The sequence below is a fragment of the Athalia rosae genome, chromosome 3 (assembly GCF_917208135.1).
Source record: "Athalia rosae chromosome 3, iyAthRosa1.1, whole genome shotgun sequence".
Lineage (NCBI taxonomy): Eukaryota > Metazoa > Arthropoda > Insecta > Hymenoptera > Athaliidae > Athalia > Athalia rosae.
In genome coordinates, this window is record NC_064028.1 from 16,649,932 (window position 1) to 16,670,050 (window position 20,119).

The window sequence follows — 20,119 nt, forward strand, 5'->3', positions numbered from 1 at the left end:
AGAACACGAATGTAGCTCGATTACTATCGATGCCAGAATGTTTTCAAACACACTTCATACGGTTGATAGTAATCGAAAAAATGGCGCAAAGTGGTGAAATTGACAAGTCCAGAAAGCAGAAACTGTTGTTGGATAATGACATATATGAATTGGATTCAGAAGATCAATCTATAGTCGCTTCCCCGGAAGTCATCGAACTTGAGCCCTCCAGCGATGAAGTAGCTATTCTTGATGAGAGCCAAGTGTCTGAAAAGCTTGATAACCTCTCCGAATCTGTCAACTTCGACAATACCGTTGGCCCAGGAGTTGCTCCGAAAGGATTCATATTAATTGACGAAGATCTCGGTGACACTACTATTAACGAAACCAATGAATCTGAAACCCGAATTGACCACCCTCCGAAAAAGCCTGCACCAATCTTCCAGGTTATATTTCGAGACGACGAAGCCGTCAGGTACGAGCGTAATATTTTTGTGTTTGTTTATTTTACCTCTCAAGAATTGCAGGCGAATATTAAAGATCGAATTATTTTTATTGATTTACGATGATCTACAGTACCCATTGTTACTGTAGTAGAATGATAGTAATCTTAATGAGTTTCTGACCAATCTGAATGCTTAAAAAATATGCTATAGCAGTGACAACAAAACTCCCGATGCATTCTTTTCATGTATTCTTTCATGTCATACATACGATTCTTTATATTACAGAAATTATAGAAGATCAATAAAAAAGTTTTTACAAAGTTTGGTTTGCTCTAACACAAAAGATGAATCAGATGACCCCTTTGGTTTGGTACTTGAAATTTGGGATAAACATTTGGTTCCGGAGGAAGGAGAAATTTCTGGTAAACCTGATTATCAGGAAACTTCTGATGATCAAGTTTTCACAATCGATACTAAGCCAAAATTGAAGGATGATTTAGACATTCCTACGTATGGAAAGGTTAGATATTTTTGATAAGTATAAAAAAAAAACGACATTTTGTTAGTCTGTGAGATAAATCTCTCTGTCACTTTTCTGTGGAATGAACTTCACATGTAACGTCTGTCAGGGTTATGACTTATATTGCATTCATAGATATTCATGGGTATCTATTCGTACGTGCGTAATATTAATAGGTTTTTTCTTCTATCTCCACAAAAGCGATGTTAAAAAAAATAACTTTTTTTTATCCGACTTGAATAGAAATTCAAGGAAATCTTAAAAAAAGTAGAAGATGCTGTAGCAGATGTACCGGAAGTTTGTGGTCCAAAATTGGCATGTTTTAACTGTGATGGCAATCATAACTTACGCGATTGTACTGAGCGGCGTGATTATGCCAAAGTAAACAAAAATCGCAAGATCTTTCTGGCAAATCAGGGGCCGAGAAACGGTAGATATCACTTAGATGAAGAACAAAAATTTGGACATTTTACACCAGGAAAACTGAGTAAAAATCTCCGGCGAGCTTTGGGGCTTAGGGACAATGAACTTCCTAAGCATATTTACAGGTAGTCATTCATACATATTACAGTATTATTAATTCTTCCATGTTTCTTCGTAATCATCAAACTGTTATGGCCAAATATTCGTGGAGTTTCTAACCATATATATATATAAAATATGTTTGGGCAGTATATTGGTTCTACGGCAACTGCAACTAGTATACTTTTTTGTTTTCTCTCACCCTATAATCATAATTTGGAAATGCGTACAATTGTTTGCTTTTCATATTGCAGTTCATAAGTAAAGGTTTATTGTGATTGATGAATGTCAGCAACCTGATATTTTTTTATTTATCGAAAGAATTGTTTGTGAGAATAGAATCGGGTCAATAGTTTCATTATTTTCGTACGTTGAAACACTTTTTGTAGCATGAGAATACTTGGCTACCCTCCAGGGTGGATGGAGGAAGCACGTGTCCAGCACTCTGGATTGATGCTGTTCAATTCAGAAGGGTGTGCAGAAGGTGATCCTGCAAACGATGAGGAGGAAACAGTTTTGTCTGGTGCCGGGGATAAATTCGATGTGAAAAAGATATTCGATTTTCCTGGATTCAATGTCGACCCACCTCGCGGTACACGAGACGTGAGTCATACATGACTTAACTGACTAATTTCATTTGTCTTGTTGCTCGTTAGAGAATGTCATACATTGATTAGTTAATGATTTTGATGATTGAATACTTTAATGCAGGAACACAAGTATTACGGCACACCGCAGATGCAAGACTCTGATAGTAAAAAACTGATGTTATCGAGGTTTAGAGGTAAAAAGGCAGAAGAAGGTTACAAGAGGAAGAAAATGAAAATGAACCGCAGTGATACGATAACAAATTCCTCCATCATTTCTTGCGATATGGAGATTGATCCTGCGGAAGGTACAATCTATAATCCTATTTTATTGATGTGGACAGACTAAACTGTAAAATGAGCGCCCGATTTCCCTACTTTCATAATTGGTCCTTATTGATACACAGACAATGATATTGAGATTCTGACTACAAATGGAAACCTGGCGCCTCCATTACCCAGAACAGAACCCCCTAGGCCACCGGATCTACCTGTTGATTCTGAAAATGATAATCGTGATTTGCATGAGCAACACTGCGATAGATCTAAGGTAAATGGATACACGTTATACACGAGCACCGAGATCATTTCTTGAATATTACATCATTGCACTTCTTGTTGTAGGATCAAAGTTCAACATCGTTGTCACGTGATGGCTCACCATCTTTATCGCATTTGGAAGTTGCAAAGAAACAGCTTCTTATCGAATTGAATAGACCAGGAACGCCATTGGATCAAACAATCCGGGTGAATACTCCAGAACCAACTTCAAATACTCTCAATGTGAAACAATTGTTTTCACCAACTGGGACAGACCTAACGCCCCAATCGATTCGGACACAAAGCAGGCAAAGTACGCCACAAATAGATCCTACTGGTGCCGAAAGATCCGTAAACCTTGGTACTCCTGTTCTCAACAGCACATCACCTTTCAACAAGTTGCCATCGTCAGAAAAATTCTCAAAGGATATTTGTGATGTGATAAGCTTTGAAAACTTACCGAATTCGACGGGTAAGTATGAAAAATTGAGTGAAGTCTTACAAAAAGTACGTGATAAGGTGACACGGATTCAGCAAGAGTAATTGTGAGTTTGTGGCATTGGATCTGACCACGTGCAAATGAATTGTTGTGTAACTGTTTATATTTGTACATTAAATTTAAAAATAGATTGTAATTTATTCGGTTACAAAGAAAAGCTATTCTTATACCATTTGATAAAAAATAAATGTTGAAGTTTTCAATGCCTTCAAATTCCTTACGTATTTGCAATTATCCTATTCAAACTATGTTACAAACATTGAAAGATAATTAATTTTTGTTTGTGAGATTAGTGCCATATTGGATCCCAGATAAAATACGTAAGGAATAAAGAGCATAGATGTAGATCAGCCGATGGATTAAAAAACTGAATTAAATTCTAGTTACGTAATTATTTTTAGAATAACTGGTGAACTTAGATAGTACAAACGATGTTGATAATAACGAAACCTGTAAGTATAAGCAGTTATGATTAGAATATCCTGTATATTTACATATACATATGTATATACATATGATTATATTTATATATGTATGTGTTTTTCAATTGTATAAAGTTACACTTCGATGAAATTCAGAAAATAGAGAGAGAAATAGCGATTAGCAATACTATAAACATATTGCTCAACTAGTGAAATTTTTACAATACCTTCGATTGGTGAATTCATTTTCTACGAAAATTTTATTGCAAGAAATTTGAGTGCGTCAGTTTTAGAAAAACACCCATCAATAATTTACATAGTAAATTGTGCGAACCACAATAACCTCCTTTTAATTTCGACATAATATATTTGGAAACCATTAATGAATGGTCGACAAATTATATTCAATTATACATAGATATACTCGGATATTGTACAAAATATCTTATGTGGTTACATGTTATTTGTCATTATTTTTCGATGATAAATATAATAGAACACGCAGAAAAATTTCATTTTTTATTGTATAGAAACCTTGCAGGAATGTACAATTTTAGAATAAATTTCAATACAAAATGTTTGTGCTGGCGCAAGATGCTCTGGATTCTCTACGCCGACTCAGATCTATGTTCCAGCTTTGTTAAGATATTTATAAATAATAATTTTTTTTTTTATTCACATTATAGCTGATAAAATACTTTATTCAACTAAGTGGTATTTTATTCTTTCTCTATTCAGAAATTGTATGAAAACGCAGAATTTCAAATGAAGTTCTTCTAACTAACATGATTTTGTTAATGAAGTAAGCCGTATTGCAATCTGGTGCGAATTGTCTGCGTGCTAGCAAAGATATTTCAACATATATTGTCAATTGTGCATTTTAGCAGTTGAGATTTCGCTCATATATATATAAATAGATAACATACCTTAGATACGTTGATTATAATTTTGTGTCACATGAGAATCGAAAGAAGGTATGGACTTGGTAATACATTTCTTCTTTTTGTTTCTTATAATTTCTTTGTACTACTTTTTCAGTTGCGCATTTAGTTTCTGATTAGATTCAGATTAATCAGGGACCAAAATCACCTGTACTCTTAGATCAGGTGTTCATTCTTCTAAAGCAAAGTCATGTATCACACGTTTTTAGTTAATATCCTAATTCTGGTCCACCTGGATCGCCTTATTGTCAAATTAGATTTTTCTCAAATATCTGTATAATATTAATTAATGGAAAAATAAGCAATAATAAATTACTTTATTCCGTACTTTGATGTTCAGCAAGTTCCAGCTGTAAAGAAATCTCTGGAACAAGTTGGCTCCTCTATTCAGTCGAAGGCGGTGGCATCGGGGGATCCCCTTGCGGCCCCTATGAAAATGTATGGAAAATTTCATTGTTGCTGCGTGAAAAATGCTACAAGACTTACAGCTCCGTGATCATGCCTCTTTGTATCATTGTCGCCAGATCCTCCCCGAAGCGATCTTGGCCTGAGTGCAAGCATTAGGGCTATAAACCCAAATACTAGGCACATCAATAAGAAATCTGAGGAAGCTGGAGCTGCTCCTGGTCCAGGTACTGAAATGTAATGTACCTTCATGAATGAACATTGTTGTAACTCCCAATCTCATATTATATTTTTTTATTTTAGCAAGCTGACAGAATTTGGTACTTATGATATAGTAATCTCTCACATTGATTTATAATATTTGGAAAGTGATTATGTTTCTATATTACCAATTTTTCTTAAAAATTTACCAAGTACATGGATTATTGAATATTAATACATACGTGCAGCATCATTCAAGCATTCAGTGTCAGTACAATATGCCTGTCTCTGTCGAAGCTGAAATTCCAAAGATAACAAATAATTGCTTTATTTTTTTCTGTTATAAAACGAACCAAGGACATACATAATCACACTTCCTGAGTTAGTCATTTTCATACATATATTACAGAATTGAGAACAATTTATAAATAATATCACAACTGGTGAAGGAAAAACAAACCAGAAATATTCTGTTGTGGTCAATGTACTTAAGTTCTACAGGTTTCCACTGCACTTTCTTTCATATTACGTACTATTTTTACAAATTATTTCCTGAACAGCCTATTTTCAGTCGTATGTAGATAAAAATACACTCACAATGGATAGAAGACGACGCATAACAGCCTCAGAGTCCCACATATACTGGCACATGTCAAATCCTTCGCCACTCATTTTGACCACAGATAGTTTTTGCCCACGTAGTTATCTCTTGCTAAAACATTTCAACACACATGTGCATACGTATGCAAATAATGACGTATGCTAATATACACCATCAGTATGGTATTTACTTTTCACTTCAATTCCAGATGATAATACTAAACTTATTGTTAGTTCTAAACGGAACTAAACGGTCACTCATTATCGCTATGCTACAATTTAGGCTGAACTTCGATTGTGAAATCAGGTCTGTTATAAAATGTAATTAATATCTAGATATGGCACCGAAAAACCTGTCAGATTGACAGCACAGTGGGGAAAAAAAACACGGAACAACAACCCACAAGGACTTCCTCTTCGAAAACCCTGGGCGTCTTCAAAGTCGACCAAATAATGAAATTATTCTTTATAAATCCTAAATAAATAAATGAAGAGTCAAGTAATACCTTGCCTGCGTGGAATTGTGGACTTTACAGCTGTTCGCCAAGATTTTTGTATAGATTGTAGTCTTCTTCGCCCCCCCTTGAGTGACCCCGTACGCCTAAATACTCTAATCACGTGGTGCACTATTTGGGAATGGGAGTGAAGAGTGGGCAGCATGCCCGTAAAGTGCTGCCGTTTCTGGCATTGCAATAAACTATTTTTGCCGCAAAGCGCGGGTAAAGCTTATTTTGAATTACCAATGAATCCTTTTTGAATTTATGAATCATCAATCTTTTACCACCCTTTATATTAGCAGTGATTGCTTCCATATCATTACTTCAAAATAGCTGGGAGATAGGTTCAACGTTCTACTTCTGGCAAGTAAAGTAGGTCCTGATATTCTGATTAAACGTTGTAAAAACTTTGCAGAATGTTTTGGAAAACGTCTCGTGAAAAAACGAGTGATGCGAATAAAAATTTGATACCAACTAGGGCGCAGAGTTCGATAATTCGACCCGAACGTCTGTCGCATCGCATATTCTCTATCCGTGCTCTTTCAAATCCCACCCCTTTGTATTCTCAGGTAACGGAGTCTTCTGATTGGCCGTTTCTCTCGCGGCGATTATTTAGCGCCCGTATAAGCGCAAGATCTTTGCCCAGATTTGTCATTTGCTCCTTTTAGAGCCGTAGAAGCGTCGAGGTCTCGCGCACGGTCCTTGCCATTTGAAAATAAATTGACAGGTCGACGTGACATTCGAATAACTTGAATATCAGTACCCAAATAATTACAGCAATGGCTTTGAGAATGTTTAAATCTGCAAAACATTAATTATTCACGTATTAACGTCAAATCGATGACTTCGGGCGCGGTTACGAGCGGTGATCTGCATACATGGGTTAAAAATTAGTTAGCTTCCAATTTCGGGATCCTGAAAAAGGCCAGAGAAGTCGGTTGCACATTGTACAGTCGGCCTCCACCTGAATACATCATTTCATACAGTTTTCTTACCGCAAATTTGGTCGAGAACCGATTTGGGGATTTGAAAGCAATTGTATTCGGTGTCGCATAAATTCCATTCGTTACAGAATACGCAAGGTACATACGTGCTATTTCGTAAAAAAAATTCTAAACTGTGTTCACACCGTTTACTTTAGAGCGGGAATGGGTTTGACAGACACAAGTTTTGAGTTGATCTTGACCCTGTGGCGAGTTGTGGTCTTCGGCGTCGCGTGGCCTTTCAGCAGGTCCTTCGAGTTTGGGCTGCAGTTCCTCGCTGTCCCACGTTACCGTAGCATCGCGATCGTTGCGCAGTAGCTGCCCTTGCGACACCGAGGAGGTAAGTCTTTTTCTTTACAGAAAATAAATACGTACAATTTTCATCCGAAAAAATAAATGTAAGAAGTATTATCCCTAATCCTCCACATTTCATGGTTCATCGATCTCCAAGTAAAGTTCATCTCCCATTCAATTTCAAATTTATTATCACACAGAGGTATATACGCGGAACGTGCGCTCTTCGATTCGATTCTTCATTCAGATTTCGCTTCATTTCACTTAATTTTATCCCCTCTTTATTATATTCTAATAATTGAATTTGTAGGTGATTTTTTTCTTTCTTTCTTCTTTCACGCCACTTATTCATCGGAAGATTTGCACGATCATTTTTATTCTGAATTTAGTTTGTAACATTCGAAAAAGAAGCGAGTAAAATTTTCAGTGAAGGTTTTCTAAAATTGAGGGCATGACTCTAAATTTTCAACGGGAACGTTATATCGAATAGTTGAATTGTTTTATTCATTGTTTAACGAGCTGGTATTATCTTCTAGTTTTCTTGATTCTTGACCGTTTTTTCATACTACTTATTAAAGCGCTGACCTGTTGTCGGATAAAGACTTAAAGGCGTAATAACCGTCACCTACGCCCACTCTACAATCTTAATCCGTGTTTCCTCTGCAATTTTCTCGCCTCATATACTTCTACTCGTAAATAAATAATTCTGAAAAACGGAAAAAATCATTAGGACGTGAGAAAATGTAGGTACGTACCATAAGATGATTTATAAGTGTAAAATTTCTCATTGTTATACCATGAGAGTTACCGAACAAATCGAATTTTAACTCGGAAAATAGAATTATATATAAGTCGGCGTGTCGTATGCCGGCGGTAGGGATGTAATACACTCCGACTTCTATATAGCATAGTTTTTATAACGACAAAATTTGAATCCGTTCACGATCATCTGTGATAAAATATAATACGTGATCTATTATTCGAACGAACAATAATTCATTATATATCGTACGCATATTATACAACAGATATATCATATAACATCGTGCGGTTGACAGAAAACTCTCAACTTCAACCGCTATATATCAGTTATCATAATCATCACCTATTCGAAATATCTACCTGCATTTATATAAATCGTGGATTGACCGGGGCTATATCGCCGATTCTGCAGGACGACGTCCACGCACAATGGGGCTTGTTAAGGGTTGAGTGTTTTGGCGTTAAGGACCATCGATAACTTACTTGTCAACCCCACATTAACAACCATATCACAATAACCTCTGCCCCTGCGGAGCTCGAGGTTTTTTAAAAATTAAAGCCCACATCGCGTATAATACATTGTAAATACGTCGAGCGAATTATTATCTATTCATCGCGTTATATCATCGCCGTCATATTCTGTCATTATTTTCAATCGTTGTCTCTTCTTTTTCATCGCATTAATGTTTATCGTTCATCAGGATCGTCATGGCGTCGAGGGTAATGAAATCGCCTACTCCAGGTGACATCGATATCGAACGGAGGGAAACTTGGTCGGGAAAAGTTGATTTCCTTCTGTCCGTCATCGGCTTTGCGGTAGATCTCGCCAATGTTTGGAGGTTTCCCTACCTTTGCTACAAAAATGGAGGTGGTGAGTATCATTTCTCATTCATTTATCAATTTTTTCTTCTTTCTCATTTCGGTACAACAATCCGAGCTGAAGCTTGTCCATTTTTTACTTCGTTTACTCAAATTGCATCATGTTTACTATTTTTTTCTTCGTACCCTCAAAGAGCGCCATGCTTTACCGTTGGTGAATTATACGGTCAAATATTCAATGACTGTAGAATAAATAAAGTTTGAATTGCAGTTACATTATAGTACATAGGTGCGAGACTTTATATACCGTACTCGCAGCACCGTTCCTGCACGAATTGTTATTCAATTATTTTAGGGTGGCAAAATTCTCTGCGCGTCGTGCGATAGCGTTCATTGAGTCCCATGCTGCAGGTATTTATTTTTAATGGAAGTTTAATCCAATCAGTCTTTCATAGCCGTGCCACTGCTAAGTCCATTATTATTTCGAGTGACTCCGAAGTTAAGTGCCCATTTTTTCAATTTTTTTTTTTTTTCCGTTCATTTTTTGATCCGCGAATAAAAGAATGTAATAGAATAGAAAAATAAATCAATAAAAACTGAAGAAAGGGATCAGGGGCGGAATTATAAAATTTGTGTGAGAATCTGATTTGAATAAAAATCTAGATTGTATAAGTTTGAAAACCTGCAGAAATTTTTTCACGATATATGGTACCAATTTAATAATTTTTAATTTACGTTCTAACGCGACACGATGTTACATAATTATAAAGCTCAATTCAGACTTAATTTTTAGGGCGGTATAATCTACAGGAAACAATTAAACTCAACCCCAATGTTACTTACTTTGAACTTGAACCGTGTGTAGCGCGGTATAGTTGGAGGTGAAAAAAGTTGGGAAATTCTTGAGCCTGAACACGGCAGGTTGTACTATACTGTACTCAGATGTGCTATGAATTAGTCGACGATGACAAGGAGATGATTTGAAGTTTTTCGAAAAATTTTGGTCGACGATTAGGTGAAGTATTGTAACGTGTGTACGTGTATAAAATTTGCCGAACTTTTACACCGTTCGTAATCGGAATAACGCATTACGTCGTGGTGTAATATTTCTAATTAAGAAAGTCACGGTTAATTCGGGCATTAAAATTATTCTTGGAAGGCTAAAATTGTAATAAAATTAAGTTTCGGCTTAAAATAACCGAGTAATATACACCCCGCCGTAGTAATACGGTGTTAACGAGGTGGCTAATTGCCATTTACTAAACGGAAAATGACCCGCTCCAGAGGAATTTCACGTGCGACGTTTTCCAGCTGGATGCTATGCCGTTGCAGAGGACCCGCTCGTGCGGCTGACGGGCTCAGAAAAAGCAATGGGTAAACTAAATGCAGTCCAGTTTGTAGATTATATATGTATTCTGCTCATCGCTCTACCAACGGAAATTGCTTTAGACAAAAGCTGACGCTTCTGCGGTGCAACTTGCAGCTGGTCACTTTGATAACAAAATATCACCCCGCCAGGTTGTAAAGTGAAGGAGAAAAAGTATTGAAGATGCTGCCTCGTACCGTCCCCTGTGGATTTGAATTTGATTTTAGAATAAAACTTGGAATAAATTCATTTTATGAAAACCACAACGCTCGGTACAGTGTAATTGTATTTGGATGGTATCATGGCGTTCGTCGGACATCTAAAGTTAGATATACGGTAACTTTTGTCTAAATATATACAGGTATAGGTTCTCCTTGATCGTCGCGACGCCATTAGCCCTCTATCAAGACCCTCCGTATATAGGGTGTAGGAATGTGATTAAAAGGACGGCTGTCGACGATACAGAAGCTGTTCCAGCGCTTCGCTTCTCAAAAGCGGCCGCTAACACAATTAAAGAGAACGATAGAGAGGAGAGCCAGAGACAGACGGAGAGGAGGGTTGCACCATTAGGATGGGCAAGATCGGTCGCTAATTTTCAATTACATTAATCAATCATAATTTATCATACCGGACATCTTTTGACCATAAATACATAGTTCCAGTTTATGTACAATGGAAAAGAAATTACCCGAGTCACATTTTGAACGTGAAATTTTTTTAGTTAGGAGTCGTTTTTGCTTTATTTTATTCAGGTAGGTCATACCTATACAGTGAACAAGGTCTTGGCAAGTCGGATCAAAGTAAAAGACGGACCGGAAACCCATCTAAAACCGGATGTTTGCTCTTGACACCTCTGCGCAGAAGAGTAGAAACGCGTAAGGGTGGAACAAATAATTCAGGACATTCTGGCAACAGGAAAAAAAAGTAAATAAGCAAACAATAAGAAATAATTATAGATAGACCGGTCGATCGAGCTTATAATAAAAAATATCAAAATGTAATGTACGTTCAATCGAGAAAGAAAATAATTATCGTACGATCAACTAATTGAAATAAAACGAAATCCCACGCGGAAACTGTTGCAGATGATTAAAATATCGTCCCCGAGTTATTTTACCCTAAAAATGTTAACCGATATAATAAGCAGAAGAAATGTCGAGAATTTAATAAAAATCAAAGACAATATCCCCCGCGTAATAAGATTATACTCTCGGATCGTTGCCATGACTACTTGCAGGATGGGCGAAGAGAAAATTCTTCACTTTTGAGGTAAGAAAAATCAAGAATTTGCCCTCTAGTGTGGCAGTCGTCTGTGACTACTTGGCAAAGCTCTCGAGGGGCGGGGTATAGATTGAAGGAGGAACCTGTTGATCCCTGAAAATCCCTGCAGGGATCGTTCGCAACAAGCCCCGTGACTTAATTCGTCGTTCGATTTTTATTATTATTCTTTTGCTTTAAATTCCATCGCCGATTTTCTCATCTTCATCATAAACTCCCGTACAGCCACAATACAGCCGCACTTTTTACACAATTTACCATGATTTTTGTAGCCCAAAAAAAAACAAACTAATCATGGCATCCCCAACTTTTACCTGCGATCCAAATGTCGCCATTCCTTTTTTCCCTTTTTTGCATGACATTCGGGATGGGTTTCTTGCTTTTCTTATTCTTGACATATTATTGCGTAAAATTAGATAAAATTCATCCTCACAAGGTCCTACTGCAGAGATGAGAAAAGATGAGATGCTGGACAAAATCGAGGGATGATCTTCCAGGCGAAGGCACGCGCTCAAGAGATTAGGAAGCAATTACATCTAAGGAAGACTCATCCCTGCCTCTAGCCGTTCCTTCCTTAGCTTACTAATACATACACATTACACACCTACAACTTATTATACATATACCTAAGCTTTACGTTCTTATCGTTTAACAACCATCTCTTTCTCTGAACGAAGACCAGCTGCTCCCTTGACATAGTCCCATTAAAGTCCCGCCTGAATTTTCCTGTAGCGGAAACTTTCGAACAAAAACTTTTCACGAGACGTGAAAATCAAAAAGAATTGAACTAAATGTTGTCGTTTCTTCAAATTTATTCTCTTGACCGTCTGATGGTTCCTTTGTGTTATTGAAGGTTCTCATTATCAAGCCCTAGCTTTTAGAATAAATTCTCCATCGCAATGCCTATAATTTTTATATAATATTTCTTCGCCGTTTATAAGTCTACCTCCCTATATTATGTAGCATGTAGAATAATATGTCTTATTCTCACCCCTGTCGAAGCTCGGCTAGCAGTCCCCGTCTAAAGTGCGGTACTCTGAATTTCACCCCCTACAATTACCACCTCTTGCAGATTTAACAATGGAGAATTTTGAGCGTTGTCAGAATTTCTGCAGCTCGGTATAACCAGTTCATTAGGTCACATATATTATGCGCATGTAATACGCGCGTTTCATCTTTAATTTTTCTCAATTGTCCAAATGTCCAAAGAAATGTTATTTATTCGCAGGAGCGTTTCTCGTCCCTTACTGCGTCATGCTGGTCGTCGGTGGTATTCCATTATTCTACATGGAATTGGCGTTGGGACAATTCAATAGAAAAGGAGCGATTACTTGCTGGGGTCGTTTGGTACCGCTTCTGAAAGGTAAACTATTATATGTATTTACTTCAGTTATTATCGGAGAAAACGAAGACGAAATTCTCAAGTTTTTATTTCAGTATACGACCCCGTGTATTTCTAAAGAGAGTGCAAAGTGGTGTTTACGATTCTGAGTTAAATTAAATTAATTCTGCCGCTAATAAATTTTTGGCTTTTTTATATTTCTTAAAGCTTGGTGTAAAGTGTACGGGTGTACATACCGTATAAAAAGACGTTGGATAAAAGTATTAGGAGTATAAGAGTAGTATAAGTTCAGGGCGAGTATATTTTCCTCTGAAACATTGGTATTCCAGAAGCGGGATAGCGGCCGCACTCACTTTTCACTCTTTCCATTCTTTTTCACCATCCTCTCTACGCGTCACTTAAGGGACAATTGTCGGGCTTGGTTGGGAGGCGGGGAAAAGGACGGTGTTCAGGTTGGCGAGGTTGAGCGGTACGATTTCTAACGTTACTTGCGGGGAAAAAGGCATGGGACTTCCATTTCCGCAGATTTTAAGCTTCGCTTCCACCCTACCAGAGCTTGAGCTACTACCTCACCTCCCACCTCTCACCCTCAGTTTATACGCCCTTACGGTCACCCTTAAAGATGGACATTTCTCACTTGAATTACTCGACAAGAAAAAAAACGAAGAAATATATAAGCAAAAAAAAAAATGCCATAGCGTTTTTGTCGGCCCCAGAACTCTCCCATCAATGGTTGGAATTTTGAAAAATTCATCTATCGTTCGAAAATAGGGAAATAGATTTTATACATATAAAGATGAATCAACTTTTTGGTCATATCTTTGACTGAATGATTTCTTTTTTTTTTTCCTGCACATTATAGGAATCGGTTACGCCGTTGCACTCATAGCTTTTTACGTGGATTTTTATTACAACGTAATAATAGCCTGGGCTCTACGTTACTTCTTTGCTTCATTTGCCGGCATGTTGCCTTGGACAACTTGCGACAATCCGTGGAACACTCCCAGGTGTCGTACCCTCGACGTTAATACCACTTTTGTCGGTGGTTACGGTCTAGCTGATGATGATTTTCGCGGAAATTTATCCCGATACGCGTTCGGGGGAATCAGAAATATCACCCTCATGAATGACTACGGCAATGACTCCAAGTACACCAGCGCTGCTCAAGAATATTTCACGTAAGAAAACTGGGATTTTCTATTTGTGGAAAATTTGAAAATAAAAAAAATTCTTTCAAAATTTTATTTTCGCAGCCGGGCGATATTAGAACTTCACGAAAGCGGAGGTCTTCATGATCTCGGGGCTGTGAAATGGGACATAGCGATGTGTTTGCTGGTGGTTTACGTAATATGTTACTTTTCATTGTGGAAGGGTATTTCAACATCTGGAAAAGTGAGATAGATTCGTAACAAATTCAATTTCAAATCATTTGAGCGATTAAAGATAATGAAATCTTCTATGAATTCGTTTTATTCCACAGGTTGTATGGTTCACGGCTCTTTTCCCATACGCAGTCTTGTTAATTCTATTGGTCAGGGGAATAACGTTACCAGGAAGTGCGGAGGGTATAAAGTACTATCTGAGTCCAAATTTCTCGGCGATAACAAAAGCTGAGGTGAGTAAAAACTTATGACTCGTCTGGATATATTTACACATAAACATCATCAATAATTGTTTTACTGACTTGCTGCGCGTAAAATAATCGAGTGGAATTCGACTGACACCGCTACGGGAAAGAGGGTTGGATTTTCAGGAGTTATTACTCAGGGGTCGGAAAATCCAGACTCATGGTAATGCATCATAATGCGGTCAGAAGGCATGGGGGTAAAAGAAAAAAGATCAAGTGACCGAGAAGGGGGAGGAAATGGAGACTCGATGTAGCTGTCATATTATACGCTGGCCATTAGGGACTTTGAGTTCTTACCCCGTAGCTGTGGACATATTATTTTTATCAGCGTTATTATTACTCCTATGATTATAAATGTTGCGGATTTAGGTTTGGGTCGACGCAGCAACGCAGGTATTCTTCTCCCTTGGGCCGGGTTTTGGAGTCCTTTTGGCGTACGCGAGCTACAACAAGTATCACAACAATGTTTACAAGTGAGCATTAATTTTTTGGATAATAATGAGGAAGTAAAAAATTTATATCTCGTTTTCGATTCTCAGGGACGCCATTTTAACGAGTGTGATAAACAGCGTGACATCTTTCATCGCTGGTTTCGTAATATTCTCGGTTCTGGGTTACATGGCCCATGCAAGTGGCAGGGAAATAGAGGATGTCGCGACGGAAGGTCCAGGTCTAGTTTTTATCGTCTATCCAGCGGCCATCGCCACCATGCCAGGATCTATTTTTTGGGCATTGATATTCTTCATGATGCTCCTTACTCTGGGCCTCGATAGTTCCGTACGTAATCTAAATCTCATAAAATATCAGCTGCAATAAAATAACGGTGTATTTCGTCGTTACAGTTCGGAGGATCTGAAGCCATAATAACTGCCTTGAGTGACGAATTTCCGCTGATTGGTAACCACAGAGAAATTTTCGTTGCTTGTTTATTCACTCTCTACTTTCTCGTCGGCTTAGCCTCCTGTTCGCAGGTGAGAAAGCATTGATTTCATCGCATTTTCGATTGGCAAGGAAAACGACGCGCGTCTATTCATTTTAGTAAAAAAAAATATTTTCATGTTAATTCAAGGGTGGGTTTTACTTCTTCCATCTTCTCGACCGTTATGCCGCTGGCTATTCGATGCTCTTCGCTGTACTTGCCGAGGCGATAGCCGTCAGTTGGATTTATGGAACCGATCGTTTTTGCGCGGATATAAAAGACATGATTGGCTTTTCTCCAGGAATTTACTGGAGAGTTTGTTGGAAATTTGTCGCACCATTGTTTCTAATGGTAAGATGACAGTAGTATACCGCATGAGTTTATAACAGCATTTATTCGCAATTTTTTGCAATTTTTTTTTTTTCTACGCACAGTTCATTATCGTCTACGGTTTGATGGGTTACGAGCCCCTCACCTATGAGGATTACGTCTATCCCTTATGGGCGAATATTCTCGGATGGATAATAGCTTCCTCTTCAATAGCCATGATTCCTGGCGTCGCTATTTACAAGCTTCTCACGACTCCAGGAACATTTTTACAGGTCGGTTAAAACGCCTTTAATTGATTGGGATCTAAAAAATAATCCCTTTCAGTTTCTAACTTTTAAAATTTCGCATTCAGAGAATAAAAATCTTAACAACGCCGTGGAGGGACACTCAACAAAAACAGATGTCAATAGCGACAACCAACGGATCGGTTCGACGAAGTTCTAGCGTCTGTTTGCCCCCTGGAGAAGAACCTCCGATGACCAATGGACAAACAGACGTAACGAAAGAACAAACAGAAGTCATCATTCAATCCTGTGAGTCCTTCAATGGGGATCCACCGCCTGAGCCGGTATAGGACGACAGCGTCGTTATTTTCACCGGCTCTAAGTTTCAGGTCTACCTCTGCTAAAATATATCGCTAATTCGCAATTTTTAATCCCTACCATGCATCGACCCACTAACTTATCACCTGTATAGCCATCGCGTCGTGTACCAAGTGATCGAATGAAAAGGTTTAAAATATTTTTACCCGTAATATACAAGGTGAGGAATGATGGAGACTCGTACAGTTATATCCATACGGAGAAAGTGAGTGATTTCATTAACGATATGAATTTTCCAGCGAGTCGAATCGCTTCGCGTGAATAAATTTTCAAAATCAGTCTGCTAGTTCTTTACTGTAAATATTTTCTTGTCAAGCCAACTTTTTGTAGCTTCTAAAAAGAGCCAAATTTCAGCCAACATCTTCCGCACCTGAACCAAATGAGATCAAAGATATAGTAGAATTGATGATGATAATAATAAGAATAATAAGAATAGGTAAATAAATAGTATTAATAAGCGCTTTATTCAAAGTACATTCTTCGATTTCGAAGTTGAATGTGTCTGAAAAGCATACCTGTAGCATAGATTTATTGACCTGTAGTACCTACAATTGCAGTCTAACCACCCGCCTAAACGAAGTCTCAATAATATTTCGCATAAGCTATAGTTGTGTAATAATAAACGCATTTAATTATAATTAGAGCTTAGCAAACCGTGTATAAATGCAATACAGATAATACCCGCCATTAGTACCCAGTAATATATATATTATATATATTTATGTAGACATCTGTTATATTGTATAGGTATTTAAATCTCAAAGTTCGTTTACATCTATAACGAAAAAATCTAGACAAATAGAAAGAACTGTGCAGATTCGCGATGGTAAATCGATATAATTCTCGTTTAGTTCTCCATACTATTATTCGTAGGGTGTACTAATAATTTACTCTAGTTGGGAAGGAAACTTTTACGAGCGAAATATAATTCAAATATAAAATTAGAAAGTTATCATTATATTATAACAAGTAAATTATCTGCGTTGTAAAAGTTATGTTATACATAGTAGTTGAAGCTTTAAATGAATAATAATTCAGTTATAGTGGTAGAAGTTATTGATTCGACATTTTGTAAGATACGTAGAAGGAATATGGTAACTACTTCTGATGACCAGATGGTTTTTTGAAGTAACCAATCTAATAGGTAATGGCTTTAGTAGCGAAGTAGATAGTCTGGATATTATTCTAAGTAGATTTTAAGAGACAAGAAGGTGGCGTAACTGTTGAATCGAGTTGCCATAGTGTTTCAATAAAAATAGTCATGTGATAAGGATCACGCGAAATTAAAATTCAATTTATCTTTCGAAGGACCAATTTCTGATAGCCTCGTAAAACTATTACCTAATCAAGCAACAAGTTTTGAAGGCAGCTTTGACAGTTTTGATGCTAGAAATATTTGTGAAAATACTAAATATGTGTTCCACCATTCAGTTATGTCACCCAAGGTCTGCTGTAGCTATGATTTTATTAATGTTTGTCGTACTGTAATGATAAAAAGCTGAGACTTTTTCATAGAACCGTGAACGTGATAGATACCTGATCTGTTACATAATATATTTAAACCGTAGAATTTCGAGCTTGTTTGAATTATTAACTGGGTAGAAAAAAAGACTAGTCAAATCGACTGATAGGCGACTATAAATAGCCTCTAAAAAGGTTCGTTGAAACGTATAGCTAACATAAATATAAATATATTAATTAATTTGATGATTCTGAGGCGCTAATCGTCTTGGATTAAAAATTTATATATCCAAGCTTTGAAACGTTAAAATGCTTAGAGTGTACTTAACTTGGATATCATGTAACCATAAGCATAAATTACACTGTAGACAAACTGTAAAATATCGAGGCAGTAAATTTAAACTATGAAGAACATCCGATATGGTTGTTAGATTGTTAGATTCAGTAGTTGCATAGATACTATATAGAAAAAAAAACTAATAATATTATTTTTTTCCTTTTTTAATAACAAAAATTTATACCATACCTGTGCTACAAGGCCAGGTTTGCATGCTGTGTGGACTATAGAAACGTCAAATCAACAACCGCAAAATACTAAGAGTGAACAAATAAACAATAAATACTTTACGTAATATAATACTTATAATAACTAAAACATGACATACGTATAATGAGGGCAATTCCGAGTACAGTGAATTAAATCTCTATAATTTAAATTTTTTACAAATCGTTTTGTAGGTCAGAAAATAATAATTCAAAAAAATTGAAAATATTTCAGTGAAAGGAACACAAGAGTATTTTAGGAAACGCCACCTCCTAAAATATTCTTGAAAAATATCCATCGGATTTTTTTAATCGCAGTGATCGCACGTGGTACACAACAAAACGGAAATACTCGCGGAATCGTAGAATCGATTAAACGAATGAATGGCTAGACCTGAGCCAGGAATTTACTGCATTCCACATTCTATACACATACATGCACTCCCGATCAAATACCTCTGACCTTTTCTATGTTCGTTGAATAATTCAGAGACATCCCTTTGTGACGATGCACCTGCGTTCAGTTTAGAACTGCAATACACAAAATCATCTGCGGTCTGTACAAACGGAACACTATAGGATACCATTGATTTTTTTTTTACCATAGGAGAATAATTTATCGTACGCCCACAATGTAATAAATGCAATATTGTAATCACTTAATGTTGTACTTGATTATAAAATAAGATGAAATATGATGGTATATAACTATGTAATACGTATATGATATGGTAAATAACTGTACGCTAGATATACATAATAATTGTTGTTGAAAAATAAAATATATATATTTTGTACATCGCATCTGAACTGCTGCCACAGCCATAGGTGGCAGTTCAGGCCTTGTTGATCTATGCTAATGATATTAATGATGATGATGATAATGATAACGATAGTAAGTAATGATAATAATCAAGTACGTAGAATTTATGAAGTGCGTTTATTGCAAACGTATAGATTGATATAATGAATATAATGTATTAAATAATCTAAATGATCGTAATATGCTTCAACGTCTGTGCTTATCCAAGAGCCATATTGGTGAAGCACTCGTAACTTGATGTATCGCGCAATTAGTGTGAATTGTGATATTAATTTATACGTTAATTAATCAAAACAATTGTATTTTAAGTTTTAAATGCCACTTTGTATCATACATACACAGCACAACGTGATAACGATAAGCCAAACATAATATCAGATTACATTATTTCATATAATAATTATTAATCTTCTTTCAACATATTTTTCAAAATTATTAACAGCATTCCGTGATTGTCGTCATTGTAAAGGTGTTATACAATAAAATTTGTTTGTTTCTTAAACCAATAATATAGAATATTGTTTGTTGTCTTTGCAGATCGCTCATTATTCTTGTAGTCCTGCCAATGCTCCAGAGCTCTGGTTATAGCGCGTTGGTTTGAACGAGCGAGACTACCTGCGGACTTTTAGTCAAGTAGCGAATTATTTTTCATTGTTTCGTCAAGATAAATGTATGGTAAAAGTATGTTAAAAATATTTTTTTAGTACGTATCAGCCTATTGTTGTAAAAATTTCATCGGTAATGAGTAAGTTTTTTAATACTTTAGAATATATTTTGACAATTACAAACGGCGGAGACCTCTCGAAACATC

General features: G+C 36.7%; 3 protein-coding genes across 4 annotated transcripts; 2 read left to right on the forward strand and 1 right to left on the reverse strand.

Moving 5' to 3' along the window:
- Positions 1-10: 10 nt before the first annotated feature.
- On the forward strand, positions 11-3,309 carry LOC105683469 (zinc finger CCHC domain-containing protein 8 homolog). Its single transcript, XM_012396083.3, has 7 exons — positions 11-454; positions 711-945; positions 1,189-1,493; positions 1,857-2,070; positions 2,179-2,362; positions 2,462-2,604; positions 2,679-3,309. Exons 1-7 carry the CDS (start codon positions 30-32, stop codon positions 3,135-3,137), a joined length of 1,965 nt encoding a protein of 654 aa, XP_012251506.2. The 5' UTR covers positions 11-29; the 3' UTR covers positions 3,138-3,309.
- Positions 3,310-4,021: 712 nt separating this feature from the next.
- Positions 4,022-6,326, reverse strand: LOC105683470 (small integral membrane protein 14). Of its 2 annotated transcripts, none has more exons than XM_012396084.3 (5): positions 6,169-6,326; positions 5,660-5,774; positions 5,305-5,359; positions 4,943-5,091; positions 4,022-4,884 (listed from the first exon to the last, which is right to left on the reverse strand). In XM_012396084.3, exons 2-5 carry the CDS (start codon positions 5,732-5,734, stop codon positions 4,840-4,842), a joined length of 324 nt encoding a protein of 107 aa, XP_012251507.2. In that variant the 5' UTR covers positions 5,735-5,774; positions 6,169-6,326; the 3' UTR covers positions 4,022-4,839. The 2 variants fall into 2 exon arrangements, with proteins under 2 accessions (XP_012251507.2, XP_048508661.1); XM_048652704.1 differs by lacking the exon at positions 6,169-6,326 and adding an exon at positions 5,854-6,109.
- A 518-nt stretch (positions 6,327-6,844) lies between these two features.
- Positions 6,845-20,089, forward strand: LOC105683465 (sodium-dependent dopamine transporter). Its single transcript, XM_012396076.3, has 12 exons — positions 6,845-7,482; positions 8,900-9,069; positions 12,890-13,024; positions 13,866-14,181; positions 14,257-14,395; positions 14,484-14,618; positions 15,000-15,103; positions 15,170-15,407; positions 15,473-15,601; positions 15,700-15,900; positions 15,984-16,151; positions 16,232-20,089. The coding sequence occupies exons 2-12, from the start codon at positions 8,907-8,909 to the stop codon at positions 16,451-16,453; spliced, it is 1,950 nt and encodes a 649-aa protein (XP_012251499.2). The 5' UTR covers positions 6,845-7,482; positions 8,900-8,906; the 3' UTR covers positions 16,454-20,089.
- The last annotated feature ends 30 nt before the right edge of the window (positions 20,090-20,119 follow it).